The sequence below is a fragment of the Polypterus senegalus genome, chromosome 6 (genome assembly GCF_016835505.1).
Source record: "Polypterus senegalus isolate Bchr_013 chromosome 6, ASM1683550v1, whole genome shotgun sequence".
Classification (NCBI taxonomy): Eukaryota; Metazoa; Chordata; class Cladistia; order Polypteriformes; family Polypteridae; genus Polypterus; species Polypterus senegalus.
In genome coordinates, this window is record NC_053159.1 from 95939386 (window position 1) to 95956901 (window position 17516).

The 17516-nt window shown below is 40.6% G+C and overlaps 1 protein-coding gene across 6 annotated transcripts in view; it reads right to left on the bottom strand.

Moving 5' to 3' along the window:
• LOC120531298 (SH2B adapter protein 2) overlaps positions 1-17516 on the bottom strand; it is a 74649-nt gene that overhangs the window by 29251 nt on the left and 27882 nt on the right. For all 6 annotated transcript variants that reach the window (XM_039756568.1, XM_039756569.1, XM_039756572.1 and 3 more), the window contains exon 3: positions 10763-10864. In XM_039756568.1, the coding sequence (XP_039612502.1) occupies positions 10763-10864 (102 nt within the window). The remainder of the gene's footprint in view (positions 1-10762; positions 10865-17516) is intronic.

Sequence of the window (17516 nt, forward strand, 5' to 3'; positions counted from 1 at the left end):
CTTATCTACAGAGTTAAATGTCTTTCTGCAACAAAGTGTCCCCCCGAGTAACAGTGTCCAAGAGGAGTTTAAAAAGTCCAATGATGGTTTGAACTTTGAAAACATAAAAGTCAAATGGCTCATACACAGATCATGGTGCTTCAAAGGTGTGCATTTGGCACTCACTTTTTTGTTTTTTAAAAGGCTGAATTTTCAGGCAAAGGACTGTTTCATGATAAATTTGTATCATAAGTAGGGTGTTCTATATTCATATATATGGTGACAATGATTTCTGATATGTTCACTAAAAGCCAAGAACTATTTGAGAAGTTTATCATATTATATCAGTGCTTCTCAATTATTTTCTGTCATGCCCCCCCTAGGAAGAAGAAAACATCTCGCGCCCCCCAAGCGACTATAAATAGTATCATTTGTCTATAAAATTGTTATAAGTACACCTCTGCATAACACTGTATCCTTATTAACGTATAAGAGAATAAAAAAAGAAGGAAATATGGACCAATTTACAACAAAGAATAGCTTTATTAAATGTAACAGAAAAGATTTAAAGTGCATTCTAAATTCAAAAAAAATTTAAAAGAAAAATAAAAAGCATGTTCCCCGAGGTCAAACGCGCCCCACTATTTGAGAAGCACTGTATTATATGGAGGATAGCATTATGAAGATGTTAATCTTTGTATGAATGGTTTTCTGTGTGACTTTAGCCTATTAAAATATATTTCTCTTTTTATGTCAATGGTCAGCTTTAAACTTTGCTGTCTGCCCATTTCTGAGTACCCCCTTAGTTTTTAATTATACGTTATGTTAAGTTTATCTGTCATTTGATGCTAATTCTCTATCTTCCCTAAATTCCTCAAACTCTGTCCTCAGTGTACTTAAAAGTCTCATCTAGTAGCAGAAACATAAACTCTTCCTTTAAAGCCCACTTTAGAAAGTCAAAAGAATTAGAAATGTGCACTTTGCTGTTATCCCTCTGTAATAATGTAATGGATATCATGGTTTCTGTGAAAGAACAGTAAAACCATATTAAATGTGTGCCTTAGCAGTTTCTATCCCATACCCGCTCGCTCTCCATCTGCGGGGGGTCTGCATGTTCTCCCCATATCTGTGTGACTGGTCAACTGCTGGCTGTAAACTAGCTCTACACTTGTGATTGCAGTGTGAATGTCAGCGAGGCTGGCGGTGAGCTGCCACTGTTCATGACTTGTGCCAGATACTGCTTGAGTAGGATATGACCCAGCGCAACAGCAAAATTGGATTAACTGAGCAGAGAAAATCGACAAACTGAAAGATGGTCTCAGTGAAAACACGCATTCACAGAACTGCCAAGTTAAACACAGTCAGACATTTTCTTGTAATGTTATGACATTGGCTGTATTTTATAATAAATTACTGATGTTTACTCAGGCTCCATGACTCCTGTTCAAAGTTACTGTACTGTACTGTATTCATGAAACACAATTTATTATACCCTTTTGATTGTAGATATTTTATACAGGCTTCCTATAAAGGCTACTCAGCATTGAGTTTTGGTATGGAGAACCTGGTTTAATTCAATAATCAATTGAAATAAATTAACATGTGGTGACATTTCTGATGAAACAATAAATACATTTTAATAATAACTTCCCAAAAAGCTTTTTTGTCTCCCTTGGGAGAAAAAAGAACATTAAACCATAAGCTGATTAATCAATATTATAATAAATAAGAATCTCCCAGTCTATGAAATTGACAGGTGATGATGTTTAATGATTACTTTAAATAAATGAAGGGTCATATATTATATAATATATTGATTACATATTCAGAGAGGAAAATTAATGCATACATATTGTGCTAGACCACCAATGCATTTTGTCTTGAGCCACAAGCCCCATAGACCTGTACGTGGACAGTAAGAGGCACATGGATGACATGTCACAACATATGGACTCCAAGGTCCAATCCTGTATGACAAACAGATCAGTGGAGGATGTGAGGCCCCACGGTCTTCACCATATGCTTCAAAATCAGCTCTTCAATGATTACATCTATGCTATTAGCACTATCATCATCCTAAAACCTAACAACAAAGTGGCAGGCACGAATGTCAGTCAATCAATCCTTGTAGTACTGGCTATTGAGTTTCTAATTCTGACAGGTCGCAAATGCAGAGCCTGAACGATGCCACCTCTAAATCTCTCGCTTTGAGTATGGAAGCCACACAGAGTTAGATCTTATCCACCCATCCATCCGCTTTGTAGCTTAGTTATCTACTACAGGGTTATTTGGAGTTAGTGTCTATAATGGCAGCAATGGTGCCAGGTGAGAACTAACCCAGTATGGGACATTAGTCAATCAAATGGCACACACATACACTGCCACATTCACTCACACAATGCTAATTCAATTTCTTTGAGTAATTATAACTGAGTGGGCACAACATATTTTGGGTATTGTCAGGAAAGCTCACCCGCATCTGAGGACAACTTGGAATTCTCAGAAACTTCTACAGGTCTACACTGAAGTTCATCCTCAATGGCTGCATGCCATCCTAGTACTGCACTGCTTGATGTAAAATTGTTAAACACTGGACAGAGTGGTGAAGGCAACACAGAATATTACTGGCACCTGGCTGCTTTTGTCACAGGGCATGTATAATGCCTACTGCTTTAGAACGTCACGCTGTCCTATTGAAAACCTCAACCATCTTGCACTTTCCTCATTCCTCCCTCCTAGTATATATAAATGATGATTTTATTTATTAGGGAAAAAAAATGTCCAAACATACATGGCCCTTTGTGAAAAAGTAATTGCCCCCTAATCCTAATAACTGGTTGTGCCACCCTTAGCAGTAACAACTGCAATCAAGTTTTTGTGATAACTGGCAATGAGTCTTTCACATCACTGTGGAGGAATTTTGGCCTACTCTTCTTTGCAGAATTGTTTCAATTCAGCCACATTGGAGGGTTTCCGAGCATGAACCGCTTTTTTAAGATCACACCACAGCATCTCAATTGGATTGAAGTCCGGACTTTGACTAGGCCACTCCAAATTTTGTTTTTTTTAAGCCATTCAGAGGTGGACTTGCTGGTGTGTTTTGGATCATCGTCCTGCTGCAGAACCCAAGTGTCCTTCAGCTTGAGGTCACAAACTGAGGGCCAGACATTATCCCTGTTCAGGATTTTTTTTGGTAGAGAGCAGAACTCATGGTTCCACCAAGTACAGCAAGTCGTCCAGGTCCTGAAGCAGCCCCAGACGAGCACACTACCACCACCATGTTTGACTGTTGGTATGATGTTCTTTTTCTGAAATGCTGTGCTACTTTTACGCCAGATGTAACAGGACGCACATCTTCCAAAAAGTTCAACTTTTGTTTCTTCAGTCCACAGAATATTTTCCCAAGAGTCTTAGGCATCATCAAGAGGTTTATTGGCAAAAGTGAGACGAGTCTTTTATGTTCTTTTTGGTCAGCAGTGGTTTTCGCTTTGGAACTCTGCCATGCATGCCATTTTTGCTCAGTCTATTTCTTATGCTTGAGTCATGAACACTGACCTAAACTGAGGCAAGTGTGGTGTGCAGTTCTTTAGATGTTGCTCTGGGTTCTTTTGTGACCTCTTGGATGAGTCTTCGCTGCACTCTTGGGGTAATTTTTGTAGGTCGGCTACTCCTGGGAAGATTCACCACTGTTCCATGTTACTCCATTTGTGGATAATGGAGTCCCAGTGCTTTAGAAATAGCTTTGTAACCTTTTCCAGACTGATAGATGTCAATCACTGTGTTTCTCATCTTTCCTGAGTTTCTTTAGATCATGGCATGATGTCTTCCTTTTTGGGATCTTTTGGCCTACTTCACTTTGTCTGACAGGTTCTATTTAAGGTCTGGCAGTAATCAGGCCTGGGCGTGGAAAGTGAAATTGAACTCAGCTTTCCAAAAAATGTGATTTAACAAGGGGGGCAATTACTTTGTCACATAGGGCCATGTAGGTTTGCATAGTTTTCTTCCTTAATAAATAAAATCATCACTTAAAAACTGCATTTTATGTTTACTTGGGTTATCTTTGTCTAATATTTAACTTTGTTTGATGATCTGAAACATTTAAGTGTGACAAAAATGCAAAAAAAAAATATTTCACAGCACTGTATATTGTACTGTATATATGCTTTTCATGTTGACTGTGTTTCTCCTTGTGTTGCTACTGTATCACTGTCACTATTCTGGGGAAACATACAAGTAAGAATTTCATTGTACTGCATTTACATGACAATAAACATTAACAACTGCATTTCATGTGTTTTTTGCAAGAACAGTCAAGTCTGCTGATGAGGCTACATTTTTGGGAGTCATCTCAATTTGAACCTTTAAAAAACTAACTTGTGGTGAAGTGCAAGTGACACAAAATATGCTGCCACCATTATACTGTACACCTAAGGCCAGGCTGAAGGGGCAGTCAAACATTTCATTTTCCTGGACAGAAGAACACCCTGCAGGGTAACATAGGAAGTATGAACATCTGTGATGGCCAAGAAAGCTCCCCAGAGGCGTTTCGTATCCTCTGATGGATCTTCTCGTGTCTGGTAAATGGCTCAGGTCTATTGAGAGTAGGCCTATGTGGCTTCACTGCAGCACATTCCCAATCTTGACACTACAGCCTTTTGCTTTCTACTCAGTTTTACTTTTATTTGCCACATAACTCAGAAGAACAGTCTAACGGGTTATTCTTTTCAAGCGCATTTGTGTTAAATTGGCTATTTAGAGGTAGTTACGATGATTACTGTGGACCATAGCTTTTGGGTTCTTTGAGATGTTTTATTTGTACGAGCTTCACCTAATCAAATGCAATGCAAATTTCATTGTTTTGGCAATAAAGTAAATACATAAATGCAATATAATAAATACATTTTGTTTTTTTTTGTAAGTGATTGCTTATTCTAATAGCTCATTTGCCTGGATATTCCTTCCCTAACACAGAGACTTGTCATCATCCTTTACATTTAATTTGCAACACACTCTCAAACATTATTTTTATTGTTAGCTGCCATCACTGCTCTAATGATATGACAGCACAGGACATCTTTAATGTTTAATAATGAAAATGATGAAAAATAATGTAGTGAAAGGACATAGTGAGTGAAGGCGATGGAAGCTCATGCCCAGCTCTCCCTCTTACACTTTCCACTTCCTGACAGCACGCCAATTTCCTCTCTGAATGCGTCTCTTTGGAAGCTTGCCATGTGTGTGCCCATCACAGCTGGTTTATCAGGAGATGGTTAGGCTGCTCACCCCCTTCTTGTCACATGTGGCTGGAACTGACTTGCAGAAATAATCTTCTCACTTGAAGCCACAAACTTTCACAATGACAAAGGACCGCAGACAAATAAATAAAAAATTGCCAACAAATGCACAAACACTGAAAGGAAAAAAAAAACCTTCAGTACGGCTGGCTTGTTGCAACGCACAGTACAGTATGTCTCGTCTGACAGCTTTTAAAAATAAAAAGAGGCACCTTTTTATCCCCATCATCCCTCTCCTCCGAGCAATTTGCAGCTATGCAGTACTAGAATTTTTTTTGAATGTGAAGATCTTCTGCCTGGCATAGCTAAAAACACTGAGCTAGGGGTCTGCAGAATTTATCACAAGAACCGTGCACATGGATTGCCGGCAGGTGTCTTTGACCTTTCTGTACATAGCTGCCTGTCTGCTCACTAAGTGGCAAACTGCATTTGAATGTAAATCTGCAATTGTCCAAGATCTCACAAATCAGGACAAAAAACACAGCATTATCCTCTTAGTTGTGTGTACATGTGAACATCGGGAAGCTTTTTCAGCTAGCCCAGCTGGAGGACAAATCTAGGCAGAATTATTCAGTGAATGAGCGTGGCCAGTGCGCAGTGGACCGTCTTCTCAGTGGCCACAGACACTACTTCCACTTGGCAGTCCTTTACCTCTTGGCTTGGTCCCTTATTTTATAATGAGGTGACCCATACTAAAGTAAATAAAAAGCTTCTAGTATGCCATAGAAAAATACATTTTGATTTGAAAATGATTTTTTTTTTATTGGGAGTCCCTGGGTTACAATTTTCTTCTATTGAAAAAGGGAGTGCATCTGCTGAGGAATCTGCTCCGAGCCACATCACCTCTCAGTTGCTCGTACTAATTAAGACAACAGTGGCAAGACTTGAACCAGCGCCCTTGGATTACAGAACAATCCTTTCAGCGTGGAGCTAAACAAGAACTCTGTATGGTACAGTGGGACCAATCAGGGCTTCTAACTATGATGGCACCCCATTTGTAGCAGCAGGCTCTTTCAATCTCTCCACCTGGCTACACACCCTCCCTGTTATACCGAGGAGATGCAAAACTAAACAAACTAATGCTTGTCTCCTTTCCAAAGCCCAAGTACATTATATATTATGTGGGGAATCAAATCTCTTGCCCAATGTATATACTGCATAAAAAATTGTTTTGATAATTCTTTTCCAGATAAAGTCTTCGGCTTTTTGCTCCTACTAGACTCTGTGCCCATCTTGCTTATTCTGCCCTGAAGAAAGTCACTACTGAAATGATGGGGAAATTTGCCCAATTGTAGGTCCTTCCTGAAGAAACCCAGCAGAACATCTCCCAGCCCAGTGGATGAAAAGAAAATGTGTAGTAAGAAGTGATGTGTGGGATCTCCCTACCCTACAAAACACTCAACAATGTGAAGTTCTAATTAGTGATGAGCGAGCACCAAAGTGCATCGCGATGACCGAGCACCCGAGTATAATGTAAGTCAATGGGAGACAACCAGGCACCCCCTGCTCTGAAGAGGGGAGGGTGCCTGCTCCATTGGAAAAGATCAGAAAGTGACAGAAACACCATCCAAATGGACCGGGAACAGCATGGGGACGATGTCTGGATGCATCTTGGACTCCCGAGTCGCTGCTGGGAACAAGTTTGTCCGAGTTGTAAGCCACTTTTACAGACTGACAAAAACACGCCCAAAACCCCCCAAAAAAATACATTTTACAGGAAAAATGACACTCTAAAACATTATATGCCAGTGCCTGCAGGTGAGCTGACGCTCTAAAACATTATATGCGAGTGCCTGCAGGTGAGCTGACGCTCTAAAACATTATATGCGAGTGCACACTGTTTAGCACCCGATGATGTGTTCTGGCCAGCCAATCACTGTAATGCCAGCACCTGACATGGCTACTGACATTACAGTGAGGGCAGTACTTACCTGCCCCTTGATTGGCTGTCTCCAACCCGCGAAACGTGCAAGGCGGACACTCGAGCATGGCGCATGAGCTCATGTGGTGTTCGTTCGAGTAGCGCCATGCTCCGAGCATAGCAATGCTCGAGCCGAACACATTTTTGGCCGAGCATGCTCACTCATCACTAGTTCTAATCTGAATCACCTTTAGGATGATGGGAAAAAAAACACATCAAGACAGACAGGGAAAGGCCTTGGACATGCATCTTCTTTGGCATGAGCTGTATGGTGACACACCTCAATAATAAACGTACATAGATGTGCATAGTATGACATCCAATTTAATTGTGATCATGCCAAGGAAGGGGTATTATCAGTAGGTGGGACTGCACAGGGTGGATCTCTCCAAGCCAAAGATGATCCTATGAAGTTCACTTGATAATTTGAGAATTTACAGGTGAAACAGGCTAGCAAGGGGCACATCAAGAAGAAATTGGGCATTGGAGATCACAAGTGCCAAGAGCACATCCACCATATCCATCATTATGGGAACTCCTAAATAAAAGGGACACTTTGAAGGCTGGGCACCAATGATAGACCACATGCGTTCCAAAGACAGACAAACCACTAGCCCTAAATACACCCTTAATATTTTGCTTTCTGAGCAGTCTAGCTTTATTTCTTACCCATGAGCATCTTTCGTAAGTGATTCCATCTTACCTTACTTCCAACATTAAGCCTAACCCTAAGGCTCATTTATTCTTAGCACAGTCACCATAGTCAAATGTGCACAAATTCATGGTGAGAAATCACCCAGACCCTGTGGGAAAGATGAAAGTCTATGCAGGCAGAAATGGAAAGATCTGTGAGTCTGATATGTAAGCGCAAAGAACAACTTTGAGGGAAAATCCAGGAATTCTACAACCACACTGTGTCAGGCACTCAATGCTTGAACTATAAACAGAGCAGGGTGCGCTTCCATGTTGGCGGCTGTCTGTGTCTGAGTATGAACGGGCCTTTACTCTCTCCTTAACCAATCCCTGAGCTATCAAGTCAAGCCACACTTCCAAGTTCACTGTGCCCCATACTTCATTTTGTCATGCTATGCCATGACATTCTGTATAACAGGAGAAACACCAAAATGGGACATGAGCTCAATTGTAGCACTCATTTTACTGCATAGTTCAGTATGTTTTTGCTTTTTACTTCCATAACTGACTTCTTAGTCTTGTCTTAGGTTCTGTCTTGCTTTGCTGTTACTGTTACTTGTTTGACAACATGACTTAAATTCTTTTTCACTAACCGATTCCATGTTCCTTATAAGGGCTGCTATGACACATAGATCTTTTGAGATTAACCCTTAACAATGGATTAATGATGCAGGACATTGAAATTGGCATTTTCAAAATTTTGCACCATAAAGAGATATAAAATGCAATGAGCTGGTAGCAGCACGCCAAGTAACTAGTGAGTGGATAGGCAATGCATTGTATCATCAACATGGAAGTGTGGGAGGGAGTCCTTCTTTAATGTTCTAATTGATTAAACGTGTGTCAGATAATGACTGTATATAAGTCATTTTTACAACTAACTAAATGCCAGTGTGAAGGTGTTGTGACAACAAGGGCATAACTGGCATGTCCTACTTAATTGCATGAATCAGAACAATTTCAAAATCTAGCCAAACAAGATAGATGGCAAGAGCATAGCTACAACCTGTTGGAGACTGGGAGTTTTGAAAAAGATAATATGTGCAGCAGAGGTTTCAATTTTGCATTCGGAATTCAAAGTGAATGCCAAGGACTAATAATATATTTATTGACAACTTATACCACTCTCCACTATCATATGCCAGTTGTAACTCTCTGGAAGTCCCCCAGAGTTTAGTGACAGCAGAAGAGCACAAACTGATATTCAGAAAAACTTCTTGATGGAAAGAAAAGGGTACAAGTATGGCCTGTTAACAGGCAATGCAGTATGGGTTGGTTGGTATGTAGGTTTAGGAAACTTACTTTATTTCATATTAATTGAGGTAAAAGTGGGAGCTAAACTGATGTATGTACCAACACCTTACAAAATAATCTCCTGTACTTCTCATTTTAATGGATTCCATGCATACATCTTAAAAACTTATGGCAGGTTCAGAACGCTGCCGTCAGAACTGCGATTGATGCCAAACACCACTGCCACATTGTCCCTTGTTAACCTTGTCTGCACTGGCTTCTGATCAAGTTTAAAAAAAAATCTCTGCTACTAACTAATACATCTTTCAACTTATCTACACTTCCACTTTCACCATATAAATCTGTTACAATTGCTGACATCTTCTGGTGCTGACCTAATCCAAAATCTTGTGGCACAAATCTTAGCAAATGCTCAGTCAGCTTTGTGGCTCCTGCTCCCTGTAACTCACTTCCCAGCAATCCCACCATTTAACGTTTTCATCAGCTCCTCTGTTCCTTGCTGTAGTAGTACTCACTTAGTTTGCTCGGTTTAGAAGGTTCTACCCTGACCTTACCAGCTGATCTTATAATCCTACTTTGCCTGTCTCACTATCACCATGTTCTCGTATTCTTTACTGTTCTTGAAAAACGCTTTGTGATTGTGACCACTGTTGATTATTGTGTACAATGCTGGGCTCCTGCAGATGTCCACCCATGCTGAATTTTGGCATTCACTTGGACTTGCAGTTTTCAGAAATGTGGTTTTGATTGTGACACAGTGCAGCAGAAGCTAGCAACGCAGCCTCAAGCCTCCAGAGTCCTAGGTTAGGTGTGCATGTTCTCCCTGTGTCTATGAGACTTTTTCTTAAGGTTCTCTTTTTGTCCCCTCGCACATTCTGAAGACATCTAGGCAACCCAAAATTAGACCTGTGAGAATGCAAGTGCATGTTGGTCCTGCAATGGAATGGTGCCATGAGCAGGGTTGGTTCCTGTCTTGAGCCAAAGCGGTCAGGATAGGCAACTCCTGAAATGGACTAAGAGAATTTCAGATTGTCATGATACTTAGTTCAACATTTAGTTTTCATATAGGCTTCTTATACTGTTATTCTCATCTTGCCAGTCCAGGGCTTGTTCTGCCAAAATGTTGACCAGATAGGCACTGACCTCTTATAACCCTAAACTGGATTAAATATGTTAGAAAATTGATGAATGGAAAGATGGATTCATGCTTCTTTGATTTCCATGTATCTTTAATACTGCAGTGATGGCATGTGCCTTAGATGGCACAATATAAAATAAAGATTGATGGACTGACTGGTGACCTGGATTTAGACTTCAAATCAAATTTCGTTTGTCAGATTGCCTTGTAATGTAATTTTTTTTTTCAGAAGTCAAAATGCAGGCTTTTATTCTCAGGGTGTCTTGTGATTCTGAGAGTGACTGGTGAAGAGCCAACCGCCTCCAAGCTCTTCACTCCCCACGCTACTGCTTGGCTGCCTGCCACTTGTCTCCTTTGTAGTGTGTTTGTTAAGCAGCTAGAACGATTCAGCGGCTGCACTGGACTTAAGATTCTTCTCCTTCCAAAAGCCAGTATGTGTGCTTGCTGCATCAGTTAACATTTATACTGTGCTTAGAAACTCACCTTGAGGACAAAGGTGTTATCTTTGTCAGGCATCTCCAGGGGCATTGTTGTCCGGACCTCTACAATAGCTGACAGGGGTACACAGACCTTCGGTTTGGTGGACTGCAAAAAATACAAAAAGACAGCCAAGTAAATGTACAACATCAAGCTTACTGTAGGTCCATAGAATCCAGCAGACAATGTCTCTACTGGGGCTTCTATAAGACAAGTGAAAAAATTCCCAAATTTGCATTCTCGTAAATGCTCAACCAACAACAAAACCCCCTTCGTTTTGGCCCTAAGTTGTGGACCTCTTACGGTAACCCACTGTTACATTCTATCCATCCATCATCCAACCCGCTATATCCTAACTACCAGCCAACACAGGGCACAAGGCAGGAAACAAACCCCGGGTAGGGTGCCAGCCCACTGCAGGGCACACACATAGACATCAAGCACACACAAGGGACAATTTAGGGTCGTCAATGCACCTAACCTGCACGTCTTTGGACTGTGGGAGGAAACCGGAGTACCCGGAGGAAACCCACAAAGACACGGGGAAAACATGCAAACTCCACGCAGGGAAGGACCCACAAAGCTGTGAGGCAGCAGCGCTACACACTGCGCCACCGTGCCACCCCTTGTTACATTCTAGTTTTTGAAATTTGAAGAAATCTCTTTAGGAACAAGGCAAACAAAGCTGATCTGCTCTTCGATGTGAACTTCACCCGTAAACCATCTTCTTCAACTCACCTGTGGTGCTAGCCTTAACCAAAGCAGCCACTGCTTACAACACAAAAGCATGTGTTCAGTGTGTTTTAAGGAGCTATTTGCTAATGTGTGCTAAATGAAAAGAAAAAAAAAAACAGCAAATGCAAAAAGAAGTTGGCAATGCTGCCTCATGGGTGCAGCATCCTGGGTTTGAAATCTGAATCCATTTGTGGTCTGAATGTTAGAACAGATTTGACATTAACCGGCCACCCAGCCCATCTCAGCACGTCAGTCTTATTCACCTAATATCTTCTAATATCTTCATCAAGCTCCATTTTAAAGGGCCTGCTGTTAACCACTCTACTTGGCAATTTATCCCATATATTAATAAGCAAAATTACACCTTTTATTGGCCAACTAAAAAGATTACAACATGCATATAAAAGGTGTCATTTTGCTTGGCTTTTCTATACATTCATAATGGCTAACACGGTACAACACCCTACTACTAAAGAAAGTGAAAAATTTTCCTTTAACAAGTTTTCATCTTTGTCCATATGCTCTTGAAGAACTAGTTTTAAAGCAACAGCCAGGACTGGACTAATTATTTTCATAATTCTAAAGACTTCAATCATGTCCCTTCTTAATCCCCATTTACTTTCACTGAAAAGATTCAACTCCTTCAGTCTCTCCTCATAGCTCAAACCTCTCAGTTTCTATAATCAGCTTAGTCTTCTCTGGACTTTCTCTAGATGTGCTATGTCTTTTTGTAATATGGACAACAAAACTGAACACAGTACTCCAGGTGAGGCCTTACTAGTGCATTGTATAATAAATAAATAACGTACTTCACACATCAGCTACTGTATATAACCTAACATCCTAACATTCTATTAGCATTCTTGATTACTTCTGCCTGCTAGCTGGATGTAGATGGTGACAAGTTCACAATGACAACTAAATCCTTCCCATAAACAGTACTTTCAAGAGTCCAATTTCCCATTGTGTACTCAAATCAAACATTTTTATTTCCTATGTGTAATGCTTAAGATTTACTTACATTAAATTTCATCCATCCATTATCCAACCCACTATAGCCTAACTACAAGGTGACGGGGGTCTGCAGGAGCCAATCCCAGCCAACACAGAAAACAAACCCTGGGCAGGGCACCAGCCCACTGCAGGGCATACACACACACACACCAAGCACACATCCGGAGCACCTGGATGAAACCCACGCAGACAAGGGGAGAACATGCCAGCTCCATGCAGGGAGGACCCGGGAAGCGAACCCAGGTCTCCTAACTGCTACCGCTGCGCCACCGTGCCACCCACATTAAATTTCACCTCCCACAAATCTGGCCAAGCCTGCCCTGGTCCCTCTGGAATGATTCAGCTTACTGTATTTTGCATTACCCACCATTCCACCCAGTTTGGTGTTATTTGCAGACTTAAGCAGCTTATTGATTATATTCGGGTCCAGATCATTAAAGTACTGTACATTAAAAAGAACAGCAGCCCCAGCACTGATCCCTCAGAGACACCACATTTAGCATCACCTAATTTAACTCTATCCTTTGTTCCAAGTGTTTAAGGCAATTTCAATGTGCCTTGAATTCCCACTTTTTTTTTAGTTTGATCATTAAGCTTTTATGTGAGACATTATTAAAAGTTTTTTGAAACTCGAGGTAAATAATATTACAGGAGGGATAGGCTCCAACAGACCCGCATGGCCCTGTTCAGGACTAAGCAGGCTAGAAAATCATAGACTGACCTCTCTTACCGTGAGCTTTTGTTGCTTTCTTAAAATATCCTTGCATGTCATGTTCAATGTTTTTCTTAATAACTACTTCCGTTAATTTACCCATAATGCACATTAAGCTTACATGCCTGTACTATACTTGGATCAGTTTGAACACATTTTCTATAATGGGACAATGTTAGCTACCTTCCAATCTGTAGGAATCTTTCCAGTGTTAAATGCTTTATTAAGACATATCCTAGGTGTAGAATAAATGCCATTTGGTGTGGACTTTTTTATTTCTTCTCTTTTAATCTAAGTAGATCTTTTCTCTTCAAACTCCCATACAGAGTTTGCATGTTCCTCCCATGTGTGTGCAGCAGAGTTGTGCAGTATACATTTAAAAGAGTATGGTACCAGCATGTTGGTGTTTTCAGTAATGGAAGTAAATGTTAGGCCTTGTTCACACGGGCGTTAAGTTTTTGGATAACGAACTTGCTCTGAACGTCCTAGACGTTTATGTTGCATTTTGTGGTGGCGATCGATTGACTTCTACACCGGCGTTCGTTTGTCTCTGTCTAACGCCAGCCTGCAGCCCAAATTGTAGTTTGTGTGTTAACCTGTGGAGGCAGTGTCGGGAACTGGATATGAAAGCCCTTGTCGTTTTATTTGAGGTGCCTCCTTTCAATATGGACCATTTTGCTATGTTAGATATTAATCTTCTTGTTTTAAAAATATTCGTAATACGGTGACGTAGGGAGAGAAAAAATCGGCGCCGCTACTGGGTTCAGCCTCTGACTGCACAACGTCGGGTTAAAGGAAGTTTTTTTTGTGCTTTATGAAGAAATGCGAAAATTTCCGCGCAAGTTTTTTAATTACTGTCGGATGTCGGTTTCCACTTTTGATTGTCTGCTGCAGCTGGTGCAATGCCACATTGCACGCCGATCAACCAATATGCGACTTGGTGTTAGCCCGAAGAGACTACTTGTCACTTTGAGGTAAGGAAACAGTAGTCGAGTGTGCGCTTACACCGGTGTTATGCACTGAAATGCCCCCCCCGCCATGGACTGCCCCCCCTACATAATCGTTATCAAATATTATATTAGAACATAAATTAATAGGTTCATGGTTTACAAATTACATGAGACAATAAAATAAAATAAGCGATATGAAAATATATATGTTGTATATGAAAACATAAAAATATTAATATCATGGGATATATCTGGTCCTCCGAAGCGTAAAATAAACGCGCAGAAAATGAACTAGAAGCGGTTTCCTTGCGTTCGTTGGGTTTTGAACGCCAAGAAAAAGCTGCATGCAACGTTTTTTTGATGCCGTATAACGCTGCTGCGGACAAACGCCGCCACCAAAGCCCGTGTGAACACTCTCATTGACTCCTACGTGTAGAAAACACTCGGCGCTTGATCCGCGCCACGGACGCCTCTGACGCAAAACGCTCGATTTTAACGCCCGTGTGAACAAGGCCTTAGTGCTACCCATCAAGCAAACACCAAACCCCCAAAAATCCAAACTCTTCAACACACAATAGACTACATGGGTGAAAGCTTTGACGTGGTGAAGGCTCCATGGGGTAAAAACATGCTTCAATGCCCTGGAGACCTCACAGGGGACCAACCCATAACCCTTTCTTGGATGCATTGGAAGCTACATGAGGGAACCACTCTTTGTATTGACGTGGTGCAACTGGGAGGCAGGAGTGTGATGGAGGTTTACCTGAGGAAGTTATTCGTTATTTGCTTTGGTACCAGTACCGCGGTCCAACACCTGGTATCAACTCCAAAGACTTGGGGGGAATAAATATCAATTATTAAAAAAAACAAAAACAGGTGGATGTGTTCATATGTGTGCCCTGTGATGGACTCTCTCCTGCCCTGTGTTCAGTAATGCCATGAAATGTTATACTATGTAAGACCAAGGTTCAGAGGCTTCCCTATCTTTCCTCATTTTAGCCCCAAACTAATAATCTTCTGGGGTTGGCCTTCTTTCTGGCATGTAGAGTCCCAGATTTGCCATTTCATGCAATGTGTAAAATTTCTTGTTTTGTTAAGTGTTTTTCCATAGCACACCACATGAATTAAAGGGGACTACTTGGATAAACAAAATGGAGCAGCAGGTAGCACTGCTGCTTCACCCCCTATCTTTTTTCTGGTGTGATGCCAAAAATGCTCCAATGAGCAAATGACATCCTTCATACCTTCAAATTTTGCCATCCTGTTGCTGTAACACACAACGGGGATGAAGGGTACGTGATAGGCTCACTGGAGTGGGGTTTCATGGCTGCTGTATGCAGGCCTCATCTTTTTAGATAGCTGGACACTGCCTTTGGGAGGATTTTACCTTTCTGTTTGTTGCAAGTTTACTTTCCTTCTTTTTTGGGGGGTTTGACAACAAGAACTCTAACTGGGCTCCATGCACCAGATTCTTAATTTTTTTCTTTTGTAGCAACCACTTTCAAACTTAAAGTGAAAAAGTCTTGTATTTCTTTAGTGCTAGTTGAGTCTTGGTAAGAAACCAGTACTGATTAGGTTGCGCTGAAAAGGAGCAATAAAAAATAAAATGTGGACTGAAAAATGTCTAGTTAGTTCAGACTCTGAATTAATCTAATGGGATGCATCACTCCAACTGTACTGGGATGGCCACAAAGTGTCACCTGCCCGCCATATTTGAGGCACTCACTAGGGTTGAATGAATTATTCATTGTTGTTCTTAACACCCACTCATCTATTTTTTGTCAAGTTGTTAGTATTAAAAGATGTAATTACTTATGCAGCATATACACAGAAAGAAGGAATTCATTATGAAAGAAGTCTGCAATACCAAGGAACACCAAGATTAACCCAAAAATCCAAATGTAGTGTACGTGTCAGTGTTTACATCACGCTGAGCTGGTACTGGCAGTTACGTCACATATAAACACATTGCATGGGACTCAATATCTCAGCATCTTGTGCCGTATGCACTGAAGTGGTCTTAAAACCTACTGAATCTGAACTCGTAAATTATTAGGTGGTTCTGTAATACAGGAGAAGACACTTCATCAGAGCTGGATTACATGACTAAGAGAGATAAAAGCAAATTAAAATGAGAAATTCTCAAAGACACTGAAAAAGGTGAAATAGTGAATTAAGTACCTGATGAAACCAATGGGAATTAAAGAGAATAACATTTATGATGGAAATCAGGAGGCTCAGCTTCACACAGAGTCGTGGGAATCTAGAATAATCTATGGAGTCAAGTAATTGAGAAGTTTTAAAAAGCATCTGGATGAGATACTGGCACAGTGTATCCGTCAACTAAAGAAATAAGCTTGTTGGACTGAAGGGTGTCTTCGCATTTGTGACACTTCTTGCATTCTTATTAAATAATTAACTCTTGGACATGAATACTGCTAATGAGGATTTGCCCGAAATACAAATGTTCAAATAATAATTCCCAAAAACACTGTTCACATAATAAAAATAATATTAGGCTCAATAAAACAATCCTCATGCAATCTTACTCTGTGTTTCACAGTTGTAATTCATTTAGATGATCTTGCACAGATTTCTTTTCACTTTGACATTAAAGTGTCTATTTCTGTTCTGTTAATAAATGTCAAAAAACTCAGAACGAAATCCTCTGTGATTCAATGTTGTAGAACAAAAAAATGGCAAAGATTCCGTTTTTATGGGCGCTATATGGTTTCACTTTGCTCTTTTTCCCTGTGCAAACTTTGGTAGTGTATGAACCTCAATAATTTCAACACAACCCTCTTTTGTCAGAAAAGTTAACCAGAAAAAAATGAAATAAAAACAGAATGACTAAGCTTTCTCTACCTGTTGCAGTCACACAGCATTTGTTTAATGCAGCCTACAGTATTCAGACACTGTATTCTCCATCTTTTTTCTTCATGGGACCTGCTCTATTGTGTCACTATATAATGTTTTATACCAGTAAAAAATCTATGTTTTATTTTCCTGAGAAACCAAATAGCATCTTTATAGTCTGTCATGTAGGTTTGCATGTGCTCAATAAGCAAATTAAATGTGCCAAATCCCAGCGCACCTCTATGGCCTCTTCCCATACAAGCTGACTTTCACCAAGAGTTACAACATCACTTCAACATGGCCACTTTCTTCTAACCTGGTCATGGTCTGGGAACTCTCTCAGAATGTATAGCCTCCAATCTATAACACATTCTCCAACAATTTTTCCAGTTCTCAGCTGAGTTCAACCCCATCTTTAAGCAGGCCCATTCCTCAAAACCTACTCACAATTCGCAGTCAGTTTGAGCTGAGGACTGAAACTGGATTGCGGGCA